The 16822-nt window shown below is 44.2% G+C and overlaps 1 protein-coding gene across 6 annotated transcripts in view; it reads left to right on the plus strand.

The window, feature by feature from the left end:
* Window positions 1-16822, plus strand: part of CUL1 (cullin 1) — a 101968-nt gene that overhangs the window by 72814 nt on the left and 12332 nt on the right. For all 6 annotated transcript variants that reach the window (XM_073899333.1, XM_025855004.2, XM_025855003.2 and 3 more), the window contains 4 exons: window positions 476-638; window positions 1537-1667; window positions 15176-15283; window positions 15360-15466. In XM_073899333.1, the coding sequence (XP_073755434.1) occupies window positions 476-638; window positions 1537-1667; window positions 15176-15283; window positions 15360-15466 (509 nt within the window). The remainder of the gene's footprint in view (window positions 1-475; window positions 639-1536; window positions 1668-15175; window positions 15284-15359; window positions 15467-16822) is intronic.

Consider the following 16822-nt stretch of genomic DNA (forward strand, 5'->3'; position numbering starts at 1 on the left):
TTGTTTTGTTTTTAATTTTTTAAAAGTCTGATTACTAATAGTGATTTCCATGTGGTCATTTCAGGAAATATATTCATGTGACTCTTGACTTCAAGCAGCTTTCAGGGGAAGCAGGGGTCCTGAACATGGTGTCTGTGTATGAGGGAGGATCGCAGGTTTCTCAAAAGAGTCGAGTAAGGATACTGCCCCCAAAAGGTGAAATGCCACATATCTGAAGGAAGAAAGCTGACATAAACACATTTGAACTGCTAACAATGATAACCTTGATAAGTCATTTAAAAGGAGCTGGAGGTAGAAATATATTACAGAGAAAATTGTGACCACTTAAATATGGTTGGCATTCACCCAGAATCAAAGGACCCCTTCCCTTTTCTCTTAATTTATTAGAGCAGGTTTGTGAGTTGAATTTGCCATTATTCATGGAACAATTCTTTAAGAAGGAATCCAGACCATTCACTTGAATGAATTCCTGCAGGCAGAGGCCCGTCTGCTCGAGGAACAGCGGAGAGTCCAGGTCTACCTTCATGAAAGCACACAGGATGAACTGGCCAGGAAGTGTGAGCAAGTGCTCATTGAAAAACACTTGGAAATTTTCCACACAGAATTCCAGAATTTGTTGGATGCTGACAAAAATGAAGGTGAGCCTCTCAGACTCAAGACGTGTGTGCATGTCTGTTATGATCTGCAGTTTTGAAGTTGTTTGAAATTCTGGACTCTGCACATGACCAACATCAGTCATTTTTTAGAAGATTAACGTGTGTGTACCTTGTGTATTGATTTCAGACCTCTGTAGAGGGTTTTGGGTGTAACTTTGGGGGAAGAACATCTTTTCAGTTCAATTTGGAATATAACTTGTTCCATACACTTCAGTGTTAAATGATACTACCCCTGATTTTGTTCTTGAGGATTTTTATTTTGAAAATTCTTCAAGATGTGAAGGCTAGTATTTTGTAAAAGTCTTTCTTTTACCCTTTAGGTTTTACTGGGATATGTTAGGAGCTCAATAAAATTGATGTTTGAATTCAAAAGTTTTCTCTTTGGCCTTCATAAATTAACCGTATGCCATACATATGTTAAATGAATTTGGGGGCCCTTTTGTGACTCCTTTGTTTGTAGAGTTGAGATGGTATTCATAAATATTCCTTAAATTTATTCATTTTTTAAAATAAATATTTGAGTGCCTATTATATATCTAGCATAACTAATATCTCAATCTTGAGAATTTTAGGAAGCATCAGATATACTTCCTGATAAAAATTTTTCTCTGTTATGTTGCTGGTTTCTCGTAGTAAAGGAAAAAGTAAACTTTTTTACAATAACAACTTCATTGTTACTTTCAGCTTAATATATATATATAAGTATACACACACTAAATACAAAATATTTGGTTATAATTAAAACATTTTTGATTATTTAGATCTAAAAACACCGTTGTTTTATTTCAAGGTACCTGTCATCACAGTACACGTACATACTTAGTGGGATGGATATGCAAAGTTTGTGTCAGTGCATTAAGGTGGCACCTTCTTCTTTCAGATTTGGGTCGCATGTATAATCTTGTGTCTAGAATCCAGGATGGCCTGGGAGAATTGAAAAAACTTCTAGAGACACACATTCATAATCAGGGTCTTGCAGCAATTGAAAAGTGTGGAGAAGCTGCTTTAAATGTAAGTACAATTAAATGGAAATCAGCCAGGCCTAACTGTTTCCACACAGGAACTGCAGGTGTCTTGTGCCTCCATTTACGAATCCAAGTGGTAAGATTTCTCTAGAACTGTAGTGAGGAACCTTGTTTTGGCTTTTTAAAGTAGAAGGTTCAGAAACCTCTTTGTTTAGGAAATTCCTCCATAAGCTTTTCTCTGCCACCTTTTAGGCATTAAGGATGTCATTTCTTGATATTTTTTTCCTTCATTTCTTCTCACAATTACATTCCTTACACTAGAAGAGAAAAGATTCTTCCATAGAACAAACAGGCAAAAGCGCCCTAGACACTTGCCTCTGGTACCCACAGGCCACAGGCTGCACCTCTTGGGGACTTTGATCTGAGGACTGCCCTTCCGTTGAAGATCACAGGGCTATTTCCCCCTGATAGGCCCTGAAATGTGTAGTATTCCTCATGAACCGAAACTACCCCAGGAGGCACGGGGAATGTTCCTGCTAGTGTAGCAGTAATTCAGGTGATACTTTTATGTAGGGGGTAGCACGTGTTCCTAAAAGACGGGTGAGTTGTCTTCAGTTTTGTCCCTGTTGCGCACTTTAAATTTGATAGTGTTTGGGAGAACTGATAAAGAAGAGCTTCTAGAACACAGTTGGCTCTTCTCTGAATCAGAAAACGTTTTAATCTCTGATTTTCATTGTGTTTAGTGTTAATTATTTTTGACGATACTGTATTTTTTTTTTTTACAATACCATCTCTTTTTTTTTGACAACACTGTCTTTAATACATCTTTTAAAATCTTCATTTCTCTGTTAACTTTGGAAGATTTCCTTTTATGGGTTGCTGCTTCCCTTTTGACACATTTATGAATTACTAATGGAGTGAATGTTAAACCCATTCCTTCCCGGGCTGATAAAATAATTCATTTTGCACTTCCCAGATGGAAGGGACCTGGCTTAGTGGGCGTTGAGAAAGAGATGTCCAGGTTTCAGTGTAAGCTGGTGTGTGAAGTCCTGGCACTGGGACACGCGGGGTTGGGATCGTGGAGCTATTGTTACCCTGGCCCGGTTGAGTGTGGCCCCCGACAGTCTGGGTTCAGATCCCTGCTCCAGCTGTGTGACCTTGCTGCTAACTTGCTTTTCCTGGCTCTGTCAGTTGGGTTTTTTAATAGAAAAATGACGGTCGGGACACCTGGGTGGCTCAGTCGGTTAAGCGTCTGCCTTCAGCTCAGGTCATGATCCCAGGGTCCTGGGATCAAGCCCCGCATCGGGCTCCCTGCTCAGCAGGGAGTCTGCCTCTCCCTCTCCCTCTCCCACTCCCCCTGCTTGTGTTCCCTCTCTCGCTGTGTCTCTGTCAAATAAATAAATAAAATATTAAAAAAAAAAAATGAGGGTGACCACTTCATAGGGTTTTTGTCAACAATACATGTAAAGTACTTATTAAATCTGGTGTGTAAGTGCTAAGTGCTCAGCAGTGATGACAGTTTTCTTTTTAAAAACTCATTTAAAAATCATCCTTATATTTTGATGGCTTTTCTTATTGCCACACTGAATGTTCCTTTATAAAGGGCCTGACACGCACGCACATGTGCTTCAGGAAGGGCCAACTTTCAATAATGTGTTTTCACGGTAGTTCATTCAAAATCCGTTTAGCCACATGAGCAACAGAGCCAAGTAAATGACTCCTTTTCCTTGAAATGAGTTAAGTGGTGAGTCTGTTATTTCTTCAGACATGGGTTGGAGAAGTAGCTGCATGAAGCAGAGTTTGCTTTTTTATGTGATCTGTTGTGTATGATCTCTGCAGGGAGGTGGCCTCAGGGGGTCCATGGTCTAGATGAACGCAGTTAAGATTATTTTCATGAGAATGATGGGGTGTTACTTCTAATGCCCGTCTTTTCCAAACCAAAGTAAGGTCCTAGACGGAGAAATAAATCGTGCCATAATTCTCAAGTACTATTGTTTTCTCTTTCTTTTTGATACGATCAACTGACTTGGTGAATCTTAAATCTGACATATACTTTTTCATGACCAGTTAAAGCAGAAGTTTAGTTTCTGAGTAAAATTGTTTCTTTATACGTGGAACCTTCATCTGTCAGCAATAAACAGCACATTATTGATCATAAAATAATACATTATTAATTATAATTATTATTTCCGTAAAAACAGTTTTTATATTGAACTCCTGAAACTGATTTTCTAAGTTGTTGTGAAGAAAAATGTTTTCTGGGGAAAGCAAATACTTTTTCTGTTTTCTGCAAGAGTTTTTCCTGAATTTCCGTCTTAAAGTTTCAGTTGACTCGTAGTTTGCAGTGTGCTGTCTAAATGATTCGTGAGTTTCTTACACCACCGTCCGGGCCTGGGTTATACCTGCTACCTTTACTCACCTGTGATGGGAAAAACCCATGAAACTTGAAGAAGCTCAAGAAAGAGCATGTGTACCCAGTGCTTATTAGCCTGGCACATAGTAGGTGTTTAAATACTTATTTTAAGAAAGAATAAATACAGCTCTTAAATAATTTTAAGTAGGTATTTTAATCACAAATGTGGCAAATGTAAAAGATACATTGTAACCCAAACCATGATGGTTTTCCAAAGCCCACTCATGCTGGAGGAAAAGCAGCAGAGGAAAGAAACTGTTTGCCTTAAAAAAAAAAAAATTATTATACATAATTGAAGTGGAATTTAATTATACTTAGAGAACACAATTTTTTAAAGTTTGAAAATTTTTGCCCAATTGAGTTAGATCATAGTATATGAAAATCATTTACAGTGAGCATATTTAATGTCATAAAAAGCACTATTTAAACGATTCTTTAAGGACTAAAAAGTTTTCTTATGTAGTCCTATGATTCTGTTTATACCAAACAAAACAGGTGAAGTTTCCACAAGTAAAGAAATGATTTTACTTAGAAGCTGGACTTCTGCTTTAACTGGCCACGAAAAGGTATTGATTAGAAAACTAGATTTGCTACTGATTAGTTTGGCCTAGACTGAAATCATTACAGGTTTCAAATTTGTAATGGGATTCAAAATAATATTTTATGTACTGGTACCTTCAAAACCTACCTGAGCGTTTTCCTAAGGCATTTTTTTTCATAGTTAACAACAAATTTTTAAAATTAAAGGCTCTAGGTGGATCTCCCTCATGCTGTCTCCCTCTCTTTACCTAAGCAAGAACTGGCCGTCCTTGTGAAGTGTCACTGAAAGAGAGCCCTTAACACACAGGCTACGTGTAGGCGCACCGCTGCTCGGACCTACGCGGGCCGGCACTTGGGCTCGAGGCTCCTCACAGTGTGGAGAGCGTCAGACCGCACAGGCCGGAGCAGACCAGTGTGGGTCCATCTTACCCCTCACCGGGCAGGATTTCGGTGCATCTGGAAGAATTCCCTCCAGCCTTTCTAGGGCCTCACGACTGGGGACATGGATGCTCTGCTGATGTGCTGAGTCCTGCATAACGGACGCAGGAGTAGCTAACATTGCACTGGGTACCAGTAGGACTTTGGGAACCTTGTACACAAAAAATATTCAAGGATGGGATTTATAACTGGTTTAGCGCCGAACAAAGAACCAGACAAATCATTTTAAATAGGCGAGTTTGTTGTATAGGCAAGTTTCCCCAGCCATGGCTTCTGGACTGGAAAGCGTGGGACAGTATGGTAAATTAGCACACTGACATGGCATTGAAACTGTTTGAAGTCAAAATTTGAAAGACCCTATGTGCTTTCCTAGATGGGTCAAAGCACTCCGAATGTGTTCGGTGTTTGGCAATACAGTAACTATAAAAAGAATCTGTATTAAAATATAGGAGGGGGACGGGCCCTGTACACTTCGGTCGTGAGCAGAGCATCTTGAAAGTAGAGCCCACACCTTCAAGTGTTCTCTGTACAAGGTTGAAGCCCACAGTAGCCCCTGTGCTGGTTATTTATCTGCCAGAGCAGCTTAGCTGCATGATGCTAGCTGGTATTGTCACTCAAAGGGCCAACAAACATTGCAGATAAAATTGAAATCCTTGTTTTCATTCATTCAGCAAGCATTTATGGCCCTCCTGTGATGGGATTGATGGCAGGAATCCCAAATTGAAATGTCTCACCTTTGTCTTCTCATCCAGCCTCCGTGACCTCATCATCTGCCCAGTCGCTGTATTACAGGTTCATTTTGAATTCACATTCTCCTTCCTCCGTTCCTTAGCACGGGGCTAGGGGTAGGGTAGCAGCTGTGTAGGACATGCCACCTTGCCCTCATCCTTTGCCCATGACAACATTCATAACGTAAAACGGTGGGTTTCCCGCTGAGCCTGGGTATGGCCTCAGCATCCTCTAGAACCAGTAAGGGCGCCTGGCCCCGCTCTGTCCTCTCTGTTGAGTGAGTTGGGTGAGGACGAGCCCCCTTCCCTGCCCCTCCAAGTGTTTTCTCTCTGGTCCCTGCCGCCAGCCCACCCCCCGCCGCCATTGACTTCGTTCTCCAGATGTTTTTCCCGCCCTCCTTGCCTGTTCATCCCTCATGGGGCCCGGCACCTCTCTCTTTCAGAAATACCTCTGAATGCTGTGACAGCTTTACTCCACATTCTTCATCCCTTTTTTAATAAGCAAAGCGAAGTGAAACCTCTTCTCTATAGTAGTATATTAAATCTACACTATTATGTTAAACCACAATCCTCCTCTGATTTACCCCTGCTCTCGTGAACTTTGTCTTCCCTGCCAGATCACTTCCCTGCTTGCACTCAGGCTCTTTTCTCCACCTGTAACACGGGCCTCCCTGCTTTCTGCTCGCTTTGTCCTTCTTTGAAGGCTAGCTCGGATCCTCCTTTCTAAAAAGAACTCTCCACTCTCTCTTCGAGCCCTAAGTGACTGTCCCCTCATCCTGTACCCCTGTGGCATTTATTAAAAAAGTCTCTCCTGTCCCCCTCTCTATATTTGTGGGTCCCCTCTATGTTTCCTGTCACTGCCGTCGATTGTAATCCCTGGAGAGTACCGCTGGCAGCTCTTCATAGTTTTAGTGCTGGTGTCTTGTGCACCAAGTGTCCCTTGATAATGATGGTAAAGAGGAAAAGCCAGCGGCCGTGTGGCCAGAATCCCCTTTCCAGTTTTATCCCCCGTTTCTCTGTCTCTTCATTGTACCCATCACCTGCTCACCTTTCCGGGACTCTGCCTTGTACCTGCCTACTTTTCTCTCCTTAGACACGTCCCTTTTTGTCCCTGTGTGTTAAACACCTATTTATCTTTCAAAACCCAGCTCAAATGCCATTTCTTCCACAAGCCTTTCCCCGTCACCCCTTTGAAAGAGAGCATGTTGGACTATTTATAATGACATTCACTCTACTTTATATTTTAGATATCTGTGAAAATGTCTTTTACAGGAATGGCTGTATCCATCTCCATGTGTTCAGAATTGAGCACAATGCCTTGTGCAGGATAGGCTGTCACCCTACTTACGTTTTAATTGTACCCCTCATCGTTGCCAGCAGGACTCAGGGCTGCTTACACAGTGCGTACGAGACAAGGGGCTAGAAGAGAGCAGCGGAGTAAGGATAGGAAGTACAAACGACGCTCAGTGCTGAGAGAGACCGTGCTCGCACTGCATGCAGTGGAGTCTAGGATCCTGGTTAGACATGCTCACAGACGTGCCTCCAGTTCTTGGCCATCAATGCAGAGATCTTACCGGTAAAGGCGTCAAGACTGTGAAGTACAGTCAGCTCCTGGACCTCCCCATGATCATAAAGAATAAGCCTGTAACTCAGGAGAATGACTCAGTGCAGAACTGAGAATACTCTCCCCAGTGGCCCATCCTAAAGAAGACATCAGTAACGTGGACAGTCATTGACCCTACACTTACAAATAAACGTGATCCCAAGTCCTTGGATGGCTTTATAATTTCCCTTGATGGTAGCTTCTAGCAAAATACCAAAAGAAAGTTGAGGAAAAGAGTCAATACAGACATATAAGTACTTGCTACTAAATGCTTGATGATACAGCGGGTTCCCTGTTGAATTTTTAATTAGCACGTGATTTCGCAGCAGTCTGGTTGCTGTTGTGCTTCCTGCAAAGTGGCCTTTGCATAAATCATGTTAGAAGAGACTATTTCATTACTGTCTGTCTTTAGGGCAGAAATGGCGACAGATAAGCACAGAGTCCTCTTTGAAACCATGTCTTGATTTAGTAACGTCATTCTAACTGGGACTGAAGTGTAATCCAGCAAGAGTGGGCTTGCAGGTACTTCGATGTCCAGCAGGGCCGTTGGTCTAACAGTGGGGGTGTTCGGCTGAAGAGATGGATTAGGGAATGAAGTCATGAAGGTTTATTTGCAGCTTAGAGAGAGATCATCTACTTGAAACGGGAGGAGGCATTTTCAGGAGCTGCCCAGGGCTCTGGCTCCAGGAATGATGGTGCTTATAAAAGGGAGCGCTTGAAACGGAGAATTATATAGGCAGAAATGAAATCAGGAGGCTCTGACAGCATGTTTTTCAGTGTAAGACTAAGGGGTGATGAATCTAGGACCTTATCAGAATTAGGGAAAAGCCCTATTTGGTGATTGAGAAGTTGAGTTAGAAATAATTACAGGAACCCAATTGTTTGTTGAACTTGCACCATAATGCATAGAGGAACACGGTGGCAGGGTGCTTCTGGCAGGTTTGGATTTCGTTCATACAGCCAAGATTCCCTTTATCTTCTGGAGTAAAATGTTCAGATAACTTGGTCCTGACTCAACCATTCTGTGGGTGCTGGTAATAGAAGAAAATTACGCATACGGTGATAAAATTGGCCAAGGAACCTTACATCTGGAGTCTAGCCTGCTTTGTGTGGTCAGAGGGAGGGAATACACATCCCTAAAATCTTAGGTAGCAGGAGGGCAGGGTGAGAGAATCCTGGGCTATCCCAGCCTCTGGCTGTCCCTTAAAGTCGAGTGATGGATTATGGGGGCTGATTTTACTATTCTTTATTATTTTGATGAGGTTTGAAATTCTTCCATAATAAGACCTTTTTTAAAAAGCAAGAGGAAGGGGCGTCTGGGTGGCTCAGTCATTAAGCGTCTGCCTTTGGCTCAGGTCATGATCCCAGGGTCCTGGGATGGAGCCCCACGTCGGGTTCCCTGCTCCACGGGGAGCCTGCTTCTCGAACCTCTCCCTTTGCCTTTCCCCCTGCTTGTGCTCTCTCTCGCTATCTCTGTCACTGTCTGTCTCTATCAAATAAATAAATAAAATCTTAAAAAAAAAGGCAAGAGGAAAACAAAATGTACCAGTTTTGATGTAGTAGATGTGGGAGAGGAGAAGGCGGGGGACCAAGGAGGTGTTTTAGGACAGACGATGGCAGTGTCATGCAGTAAGTCAGACTGACGAATTTAATTACACAAAGAGCTGTTATGTGCTGATAATGGAAATTGGTTCAGAAAGCCTATAGCTGAATTCGTGAATCTATTTTCTGTCTTGCCATGGGCTGAAAAGAATTACCGTTTTCTTTAAAGGAGAAGTCACACGGGTGTTCATTTTCAGTTTCGGATAAGCAGGCTGTGAGGAGACTCACTCCTCCTTGTATCCAGGGTACACCCTTCTTTCTTCCACCTGTGGGCACAGCTGTAATCTTTCCAGAGGCAGCCCAGTTACAGAAGCCCTTCACTACCCAGATCTGAGTTTGCATCCCACATCCAGCTACATTTGGTTTCATCTTTGCTGTGTATTTTTAAGTCCTGAAATGGCCCCTGCCAGCCTTCAGATGAGTTCAAGACCACCCGTGAACTCTCACCACCTGCCCCCCGACTTACCTCCTGGATGCACTGCTTCTCTTGCTGAACTAATTTAATAATTACTTTCTGCAACATCATTCTTTCTCTTAGAGGAGTCACAGTTTTTCCAGGCAAGTCCAGCTTAGTTCCACTTTCAGAATAGACCATCTTCACCTGTCTTCGCTCTGTGTCTGACCCCAGTCAACTTGGAGCCTCAGTACTGACTGGGTCGTACGGAGGGGCCGCAGACAGGGACTCCAACCTCCAGACAGACGAGCAAAGACAAGTGGCAGGCGTGAGCCAGAGCAAGAGCCATCAGTGATGGAAGCCCGCCCAGGGACATAACTGCAACCAAGAGTTTGTAGATGTTTATCAGACCCAAAGGTAATGATTAAAGATTCGTTATTTATGGTCTGAGACTCAGAGCCATGATTACAAGATAAATACATATGACTGAAGCAAAAGTAGCAGGCGGACGAGGTTGTAGTGATGAGAATATGGAGCCCTGGTTACACTGGTAGGTTTTTTGTCTTGGCATTTTCAGCTTTAAACCTCACTCAGAGAAACAGGTGATTTCTGCTTATCAGAAGAGGTCAGATGATGCAACAGGAAAAACCCAGTAAGAAAATGTGAGATTATCACATCACTGGATGGTGCGTGAGGCCTCTCTGTGCTGTTGTCTCCAGTGTTTGGGGGTTTTGTTTGGTTTGGTTTTTGCCTATTATTTAATACAAAAATTAATTTTACTTCCTGAGTGGGCACAACACCTGCGAGGCCTGTGGGGGCTGGGGTTACACCTTGCCCCGGGCAGTTGTCAGAGCGGGTAATCTGGGTGCCCACAGACCCTTCCCTGCTTTTCTCTGTAGTTGGTGGTTTGTGGGTTGTTCCCTTCCTGAAACTTTTGCTTCTCTGTGTTACGTGTGGGGGGAATGTTGCTCCAAGGACCAAGTGCTAATGCTTATGGGGAAGAATTACTCTGCCCCCAAATAACTGCACGGTGTGGAGACTTCACTTCTCCTTCTTCTCAAAGAATAATGATCTCAAGGTAAGGTCGTGGACAGTGTCTGACAAGGCCCCCCATGTCTCGTGGGTGCTGTGTGGCAGTGACAGACCCGCTGCTGTCGTCCCGGCCGCGTGAGGGGAGTGGGTGCCAGGTGTGCTCAGAAGTAGCTCTGGGTGAGGGCACGTTTCTGAGGATGGTCCCATCCGCTGCCGGCTTGGGAAGCCGCCCCCACTTACATTCATGACATGGTGAGGATGGCCCATCGAGCCTGTCACACCCCCTGTGTCCCTCTTTGGGCAGTGTTACAATATTAGGATCACAGACGATCCTAAGAAAGCCTATCTCAATGTACACCAGCTCCCCATGAGCTAATGCTCAGACCTCTTCCTCGGCCACATGTGCGCAACTATTTTAAGGAAGTTAGATTAAATGAGATGGAAGTCTTGTGAGGCTCCTAAGTACATTTTTTTCTTCTTGTGAAATTGGTCCTTAAAATTAAGGTTTTCTTAGTGGACGTGTATGGAATAAAAGGTAATATCTGAGTCGTGATTATCAGTATTTCTGAATTACCTGTCTCAGAAGGAGTTGGTGAATGCCACTACGCTGTGTGCTTACAAGCAAGGGAGACGCTGTCCTGCAAGGCTTCTCAGGGCTCGTGCCCGGCGGGGAGGGGGAGGGGGCAGCCAGTAACAGCGACCCACAAGTGCAGTCAGCATCCCAGGGGGGTTGGGCATTGTCTGTAACAGGCGCACCCCATCCTGCCAGTCCAGAGAGCTTCCCTGAGAAAATCTGAGAGACCAGTAGAAGAGCTGAAGCTGATGAGGCAGGGGTTCCTAGACAGAGCAGAGTTTACACCCTCGGTGGGTGTAAACCCCCACTCCAAGAACCCAGAAACCCGGTGTGACTTGAGAGGAAGGGAAGTGACACAGACTGAAACTGACAGGGTTGGCGCTGGCTGGCCAGGCCAGGAGACCCCGAAAGCCACGTTAATGATGTGCCTTAGTCCTAAGGGCAAGAGGAAACCGAGGGATGGTTATAACAAACATGAAATTGATACAATCATTTTTATTTTTTAAACCATCTTTACCATGTAGAACATAGATTTAAAGAGCGTGGTCTGTTTTGGTGGCCAGACGGAAGACAGCATGGGTTGGTTAGGTTGGGGGTAGGGAGAAGGAATCTGGTTCTTAGGCTTTGTGAGGGACAGGTGTTTGTACTCGATCATTGTTGACCCTGGGTGATGGGTCCACGGAGTGGATTTTACCATTCTTTGGAAATTTGCAGAGATTTGAAGTTTTCTACAGTAAAACCCTGAAAGAAAGGAAATGGAGAGAGTTCCGGCAGAGAGGCAGGTTCAGGGAGGAGACCAGGGTAGCTCTGATGTACAGTTTGGGAATTCCATGCAACAACCATGGGCAAGTTGTGTGAGCTGAGCGGGGAAGTCTGGTCTGGGCTAAAGATAAATGTGACCGTCACTGGCATAATACAAACAGGTGAAATCATGTAGGAGTGGGTGACATCCCTCAGGGACGAGGCCTGACAGGTGTCGTGTTTCTTAGCAGAAAGCCCTCGTGTACTATAGAATAAGCAGATGGTCATGAACCAAAGCAATTACTACTCTTCATTTCCTTAAGCACCAAAAATTGACATGTTTCATGGAAAACATGAGCCGATCCCACCTCTCTCATCACCCCTGTTGCTTTTTGAGCCCTGCAACCTGGTGCTCTCCGAAACCCCTCCTCTGCTCTGTTACTCCCACGCGCTCCTGTCTTTGTCTGCCCTTGCCAAGTTCCTAAGCCGCTTCTCTCTCAGGACCTCAGATTCTCACGTCAGGTTTCCGAGGCTTGACACTTCATACATTTCCCTTCATGGGGTCCTCTCAGACCCTTCGTTCTTACCAGCCAGAGAGCTGCTGGGTCTCCTCCTGTAGTAGAAAGAATCTTGGAATCGGAGTCCAAGATTCCCCCTTGGGGAAGATCTGTCTGATTGGTCTTTCCACAGGGAATGCCTTCCTGGAATTTCTTGGGACATTTATGTTTTTCCAAATCCTGAGTCTGAGAAAAACTGTTCAAGAAATCATGAAAACAGAGAAAAGCATAATTCTCCTGTAAGCATGATGGTCAACATACACATTCCTGGTTCGACAGAACCCACCGATGGCAAGGGTAGGGGCGCTCACACGCAGTTGAAGGTTAAGGTGGCCTTCTCTGGAACCACACGGAATGCACGTTCTGGAAACGCAGTGTCTTCTGATCAGTCTTCCTCGTTCATGATGCAGGGTTACAAATGGTGCGCCCTTTCTGCTGCCGAGGGCATCCTTCTTACAAATAAAATACATGTTAGTGTGTTTATGCACATAATATACTTCGTGTAAATCCTTTGAGTGGTGTTCCAAAATATAGCATGTGTTGGAAGCAAAATAAGTCCTCTAACTGGCAATTTTGACCTGTGATTCTTTGTGTTGACCTTAACCTTGAATGTTAACCGTATTCAAATACTACCCAACGATGTTTGCTGGCATTTTCCCGTACTTGGATACTCGCTACAAGCTATAGTTCTTTGTAAATACTTTTAACAGAAGAAATGCAAAGGGAAGAAAATGTGAATTTCGTGAAATAATTTGACATGCAATCAAAAAGCAATCTAAAACCTGAATTAGCAAAAACAATATCAATTTCAGTGGCAAACCCAAAATTAAGTCAAGCAGACAATATTGTCATTGTTAAAGAAATTAGTTTATATGAAATAAGATGTATGCCACTTGGAAGATGCTTTTGGATGCACTTGTGAATTAAGACCATCAGTGAGGGGGTGGGGGGGCGCCTGGGTGTCTCAGGCCGTTAAGTGTCTGCCTTTGGCTCATGTCATGATCCTGGGGTCCTGGGATCGAGTCCTGCCTCAGGCTCCCTGCTCAGCGGGAATCTGCTCCCTCTTCCTCTGCATCTCCCCACGACTCATGCTCTCTCTCTCTCTCAAATAAATACATTTTTTCAAAAAAGAATGCTAAAATATTTTTTTTAAGTGCAAAATTGGAGAAATTTTTCTATTTCTACATCTGGAATAATTGTCATGAAACAAGATTATCCGATGGCAATGAAATGCTGTATGTGTTTTAACATTTTAAGATAATTTTTAGATATTAAATATATGTGATGTTAGCTTCCATTATCTTAGGTGATTTCTCTTTGGCAATCATTTTGCATTCCCTTTTAACATTTTCCCTTATTAAATTCTGTATCAGGTAGAGACCACTTCACATACTATTGAAATTATAGTCTTGCACAATGTACTCATAATAATAATAAACTTTGCATTTTTATTATATTTTTTAGCAGAAAACCTCTGAAGCTCTTAGTATAACCCTATCACAGGAAAACAATTCAATCTCAATGCTTACTCATTATTTAAAAACAGCATTACAAGATGCAGAATAATTAGAATTTGGGGAATTCTGGTTTCTCATTCCTGAACCTGAGGAGTCATATCTGTCAGGAATTTGCAGACACTGGCAGCCACGTAAGCCCCCCAGCACTCGGGCCTCCTGCTCGTAAAGGGGCCGGCCACTGGCATCCTCCTGGCAGGTGCCGTCTGTCCACACCACCGCCACCGCTGTGGACGGGTCCTGTCCTCCAGGCCTTTTCCCTTCTCAGAGCTGTGGAGGAGATGCTGGCCCGGGAGTGAGGTGGCCTGGGGTCAAGCTTGACTGCCGTAACTGAAACCCTTGGCCAGATGCCTAACTGACTTAGTTTCTCCCCCTGTCGAATGGGACTGCAGATAGCAGCCTCATGGTGTGCTTGTGACCATCCTCGTGTGGGGCTTAGCACGTTGACGCGCAGTGCGTCCCCAGTGTCAACTGCTCAGTTTTTATCACTCAGGCCTGTCTCCTTTGCACCCCCGCCCTCCCAGGCCTTCCCGTCTTCCTTGTGCATTGCTGCCAGACCTCTCCTGTGGCTGATCTTTGTATTACATTCCCCTTACGTTGTTTCTTTATCCAGAGCTCCCAGTTGCCCTCCCTGCCGAGTCCCTCAGTGCTCTGCCTGTCTCCCGGGCCCTGGCCTGTCTCATCCAGTCTTGCAACGTGGTCCGGTGTGCGAGTCAGACCCTCTCCACCTTGTCTGACCCACTCACACCCCTGCCCGCACTTCCTCGAACCTTAATCTTACACTGTTTTGGTTTTTTTTTTTTAAGATTTTATTTATTTGAGGGAGAGAGTAAGAGAGAGAGCGCACACACAATCCAGAGGGGAGGGCAGAGGCAGAGGGAGAAGCAGAATCCTGCTGAGTAGGGAGTCTGACATGGGGCTCAATCCCAGGACCCCGAGATCATGACCTGAGCCAAAGGCAGAGACTGGACTGACCACCCAGGCGCCCCAATCTTACACTCGTACACCACCTGCCCACCTAAGTTCTAGATATCCAGCTGATTACTGATCTTACTGGCTGATTGGTTTTCCCAGAAAAGTCCAGAATTTGAATTTTTAACAACAGCAGAAATGGGCTAAGCAAACTATCACTTGGAAAAAATTGTGTTTCCTGTGATCTTTTGAATGTTCAAATAATGTGAAGAATCACTTTTTTATACAAGCTGGAAATCAGTATTTAATTTCAAGCCTGGAGAATATTAATGTGTCTATAAGCAAAATGTCCTGTGTGTTTTGATGATGGAACCAAAACTGTTTCTTGATCTTATTTAACATCTTTGAAGAAATTTCTGAGCCTTTTGAAATATTTTGTAGTAACATATTAATACGCCATTTAATCCCCAGTAACCAACTTTTGTTTCTGTTTTTCCCCTGCTGAGGACCCCAAAATGTATGTACAGACGGTGTTGGATGTTCATAAGAAATATAACGCCCTGGTGATGTCGGCGTTCAACAACGACGCTGGTTTCGTGGCCGCGCTTGACAAGGTGAGCGCGTGGGCGCGGCGGCTGTCCGCTGGCGCAGGGGGCCCGCGTCCCTCTGACTCTGCTTTGTGTTCCGCAGGCCTGTGGGCGCTTCATTAACAACAACGCAGTTACCAAAATGGCCCAGTCGTCCAGTAAATCCCCCGAGTTGCTGGCTCGATACTGCGACTCCTTGTTGAAGAAAAGGTATTAGTGACTACGTGTGTGTTTTCCTTAGTAAACCTATTGAAAGTCTCAGCTTATCTATGAGGAATTCAACTTTGTTACATTTTACATACAGTAAGTTGTAATCTTTATACCTTTTGAGAAACTATTTTAAACCTAATACATCTTCGTCTCCTGAAAAGGTGCTTCATGTTATATATTCTAGGTCCAGTTCGTTGTTTGTTTTTTTTAATGTTACTGTTGGCTTTGAGAATTGCAGGCAGTGTGACCTCTTTAGCTAAATAAAGTTCCACAGGTTGGTCAGGTGGTGCTTACGAGGGTGGGAAGGAGGCAGGAAGCAAGCGTCTGGCTCGTCCTCCTGAGGCTGGCGTGCAGGCCTCGCTCGGCTGTGTTCCCGGGGAAGATCTGCGGCGGGAGCCCCGGCCCCGGCTCTGGCCTGAAACAGGCGTCCCCGTGTGCTGCGACAGTCGCATTATCGTGTGCACCTCTCACGCTTACCTCCATCTGAGGAGTTTGTTCACTGCTGTTTCGTATTCGTCATGTTTTTTAAAGTTTAAGTCATCTCTACATCCAGCGTGGGGCTTGAACTCACAACCCAAGATCGAGTCCCACGCTACACCGGCTGAGCCAGCCAGGCGCCCCTCATACTCTGTTTTAACCATCGTGTTTCTCACCTGCTCTTCTTCCTCCTCAGTGTGTGTATTAAGAGATAGCGGCCTCCTGATCTCCTGTGGCGCTCTCCTCTCCTCTCCTCTCTGCGTTGTGCTTCTAGTAGTCCAGGTTTTATGTGTGTGTTTGGGTTTTCTCAGCTTCTCTTTCAGTTTAACAGCTTCTCTCAGTTCAGAAATGTTCAAGGCTGGTTTCACTTTTCCAGAGATCCATCAGCAAGCAGTCATTTCCCAGGCCTCCATGTTGTCCTGGTTTTGAGATGAATAGACAGCTCTTGAAGGCTCGCGTAACCCCACTGCCAAAAAACTAAGAATACCTATACGGACCAAGAAAAACACTGCAAACAAGTCGCACCTAGAATAGAGTTGGGGAAATCCTAAGTCGAATATTAGCAGACTCAATTGATTAGGGAACTAAAGAATAATTCCCCAGAACATAGTATAGTTTCCTAGGAATGTGGGGATGGCTTGGCGGCAGCAAATTTAATATAATTTACTGTATTAACAGAACTGTATGTGGTCTTCCTGACAGACATGGGAAGACGTTTGATAAGGTCACCGGCGCTCTCTCTGACTTTGCCAGAAAGCCATCTTCCCAAGTCCAGTGAGAATGGAGTGTTTGGGGGTTGTTTTCTATTTATTGCAAAGCTGGTCAGTGCATAGTTTAGCAGTTCTAGTCAGATCCTTTCATGTATTCCTTCCAGGAATA

This window comes from Callorhinus ursinus, unplaced genomic scaffold (genome assembly GCF_003265705.2).
Source record: "Callorhinus ursinus isolate GAN/ISIS: 27379988/994484 unplaced genomic scaffold, GSC_fseal_2.0 scaffold12, whole genome shotgun sequence".
Taxonomy (NCBI): Eukaryota; Metazoa; Chordata; class Mammalia; order Carnivora; family Otariidae; genus Callorhinus; species Callorhinus ursinus.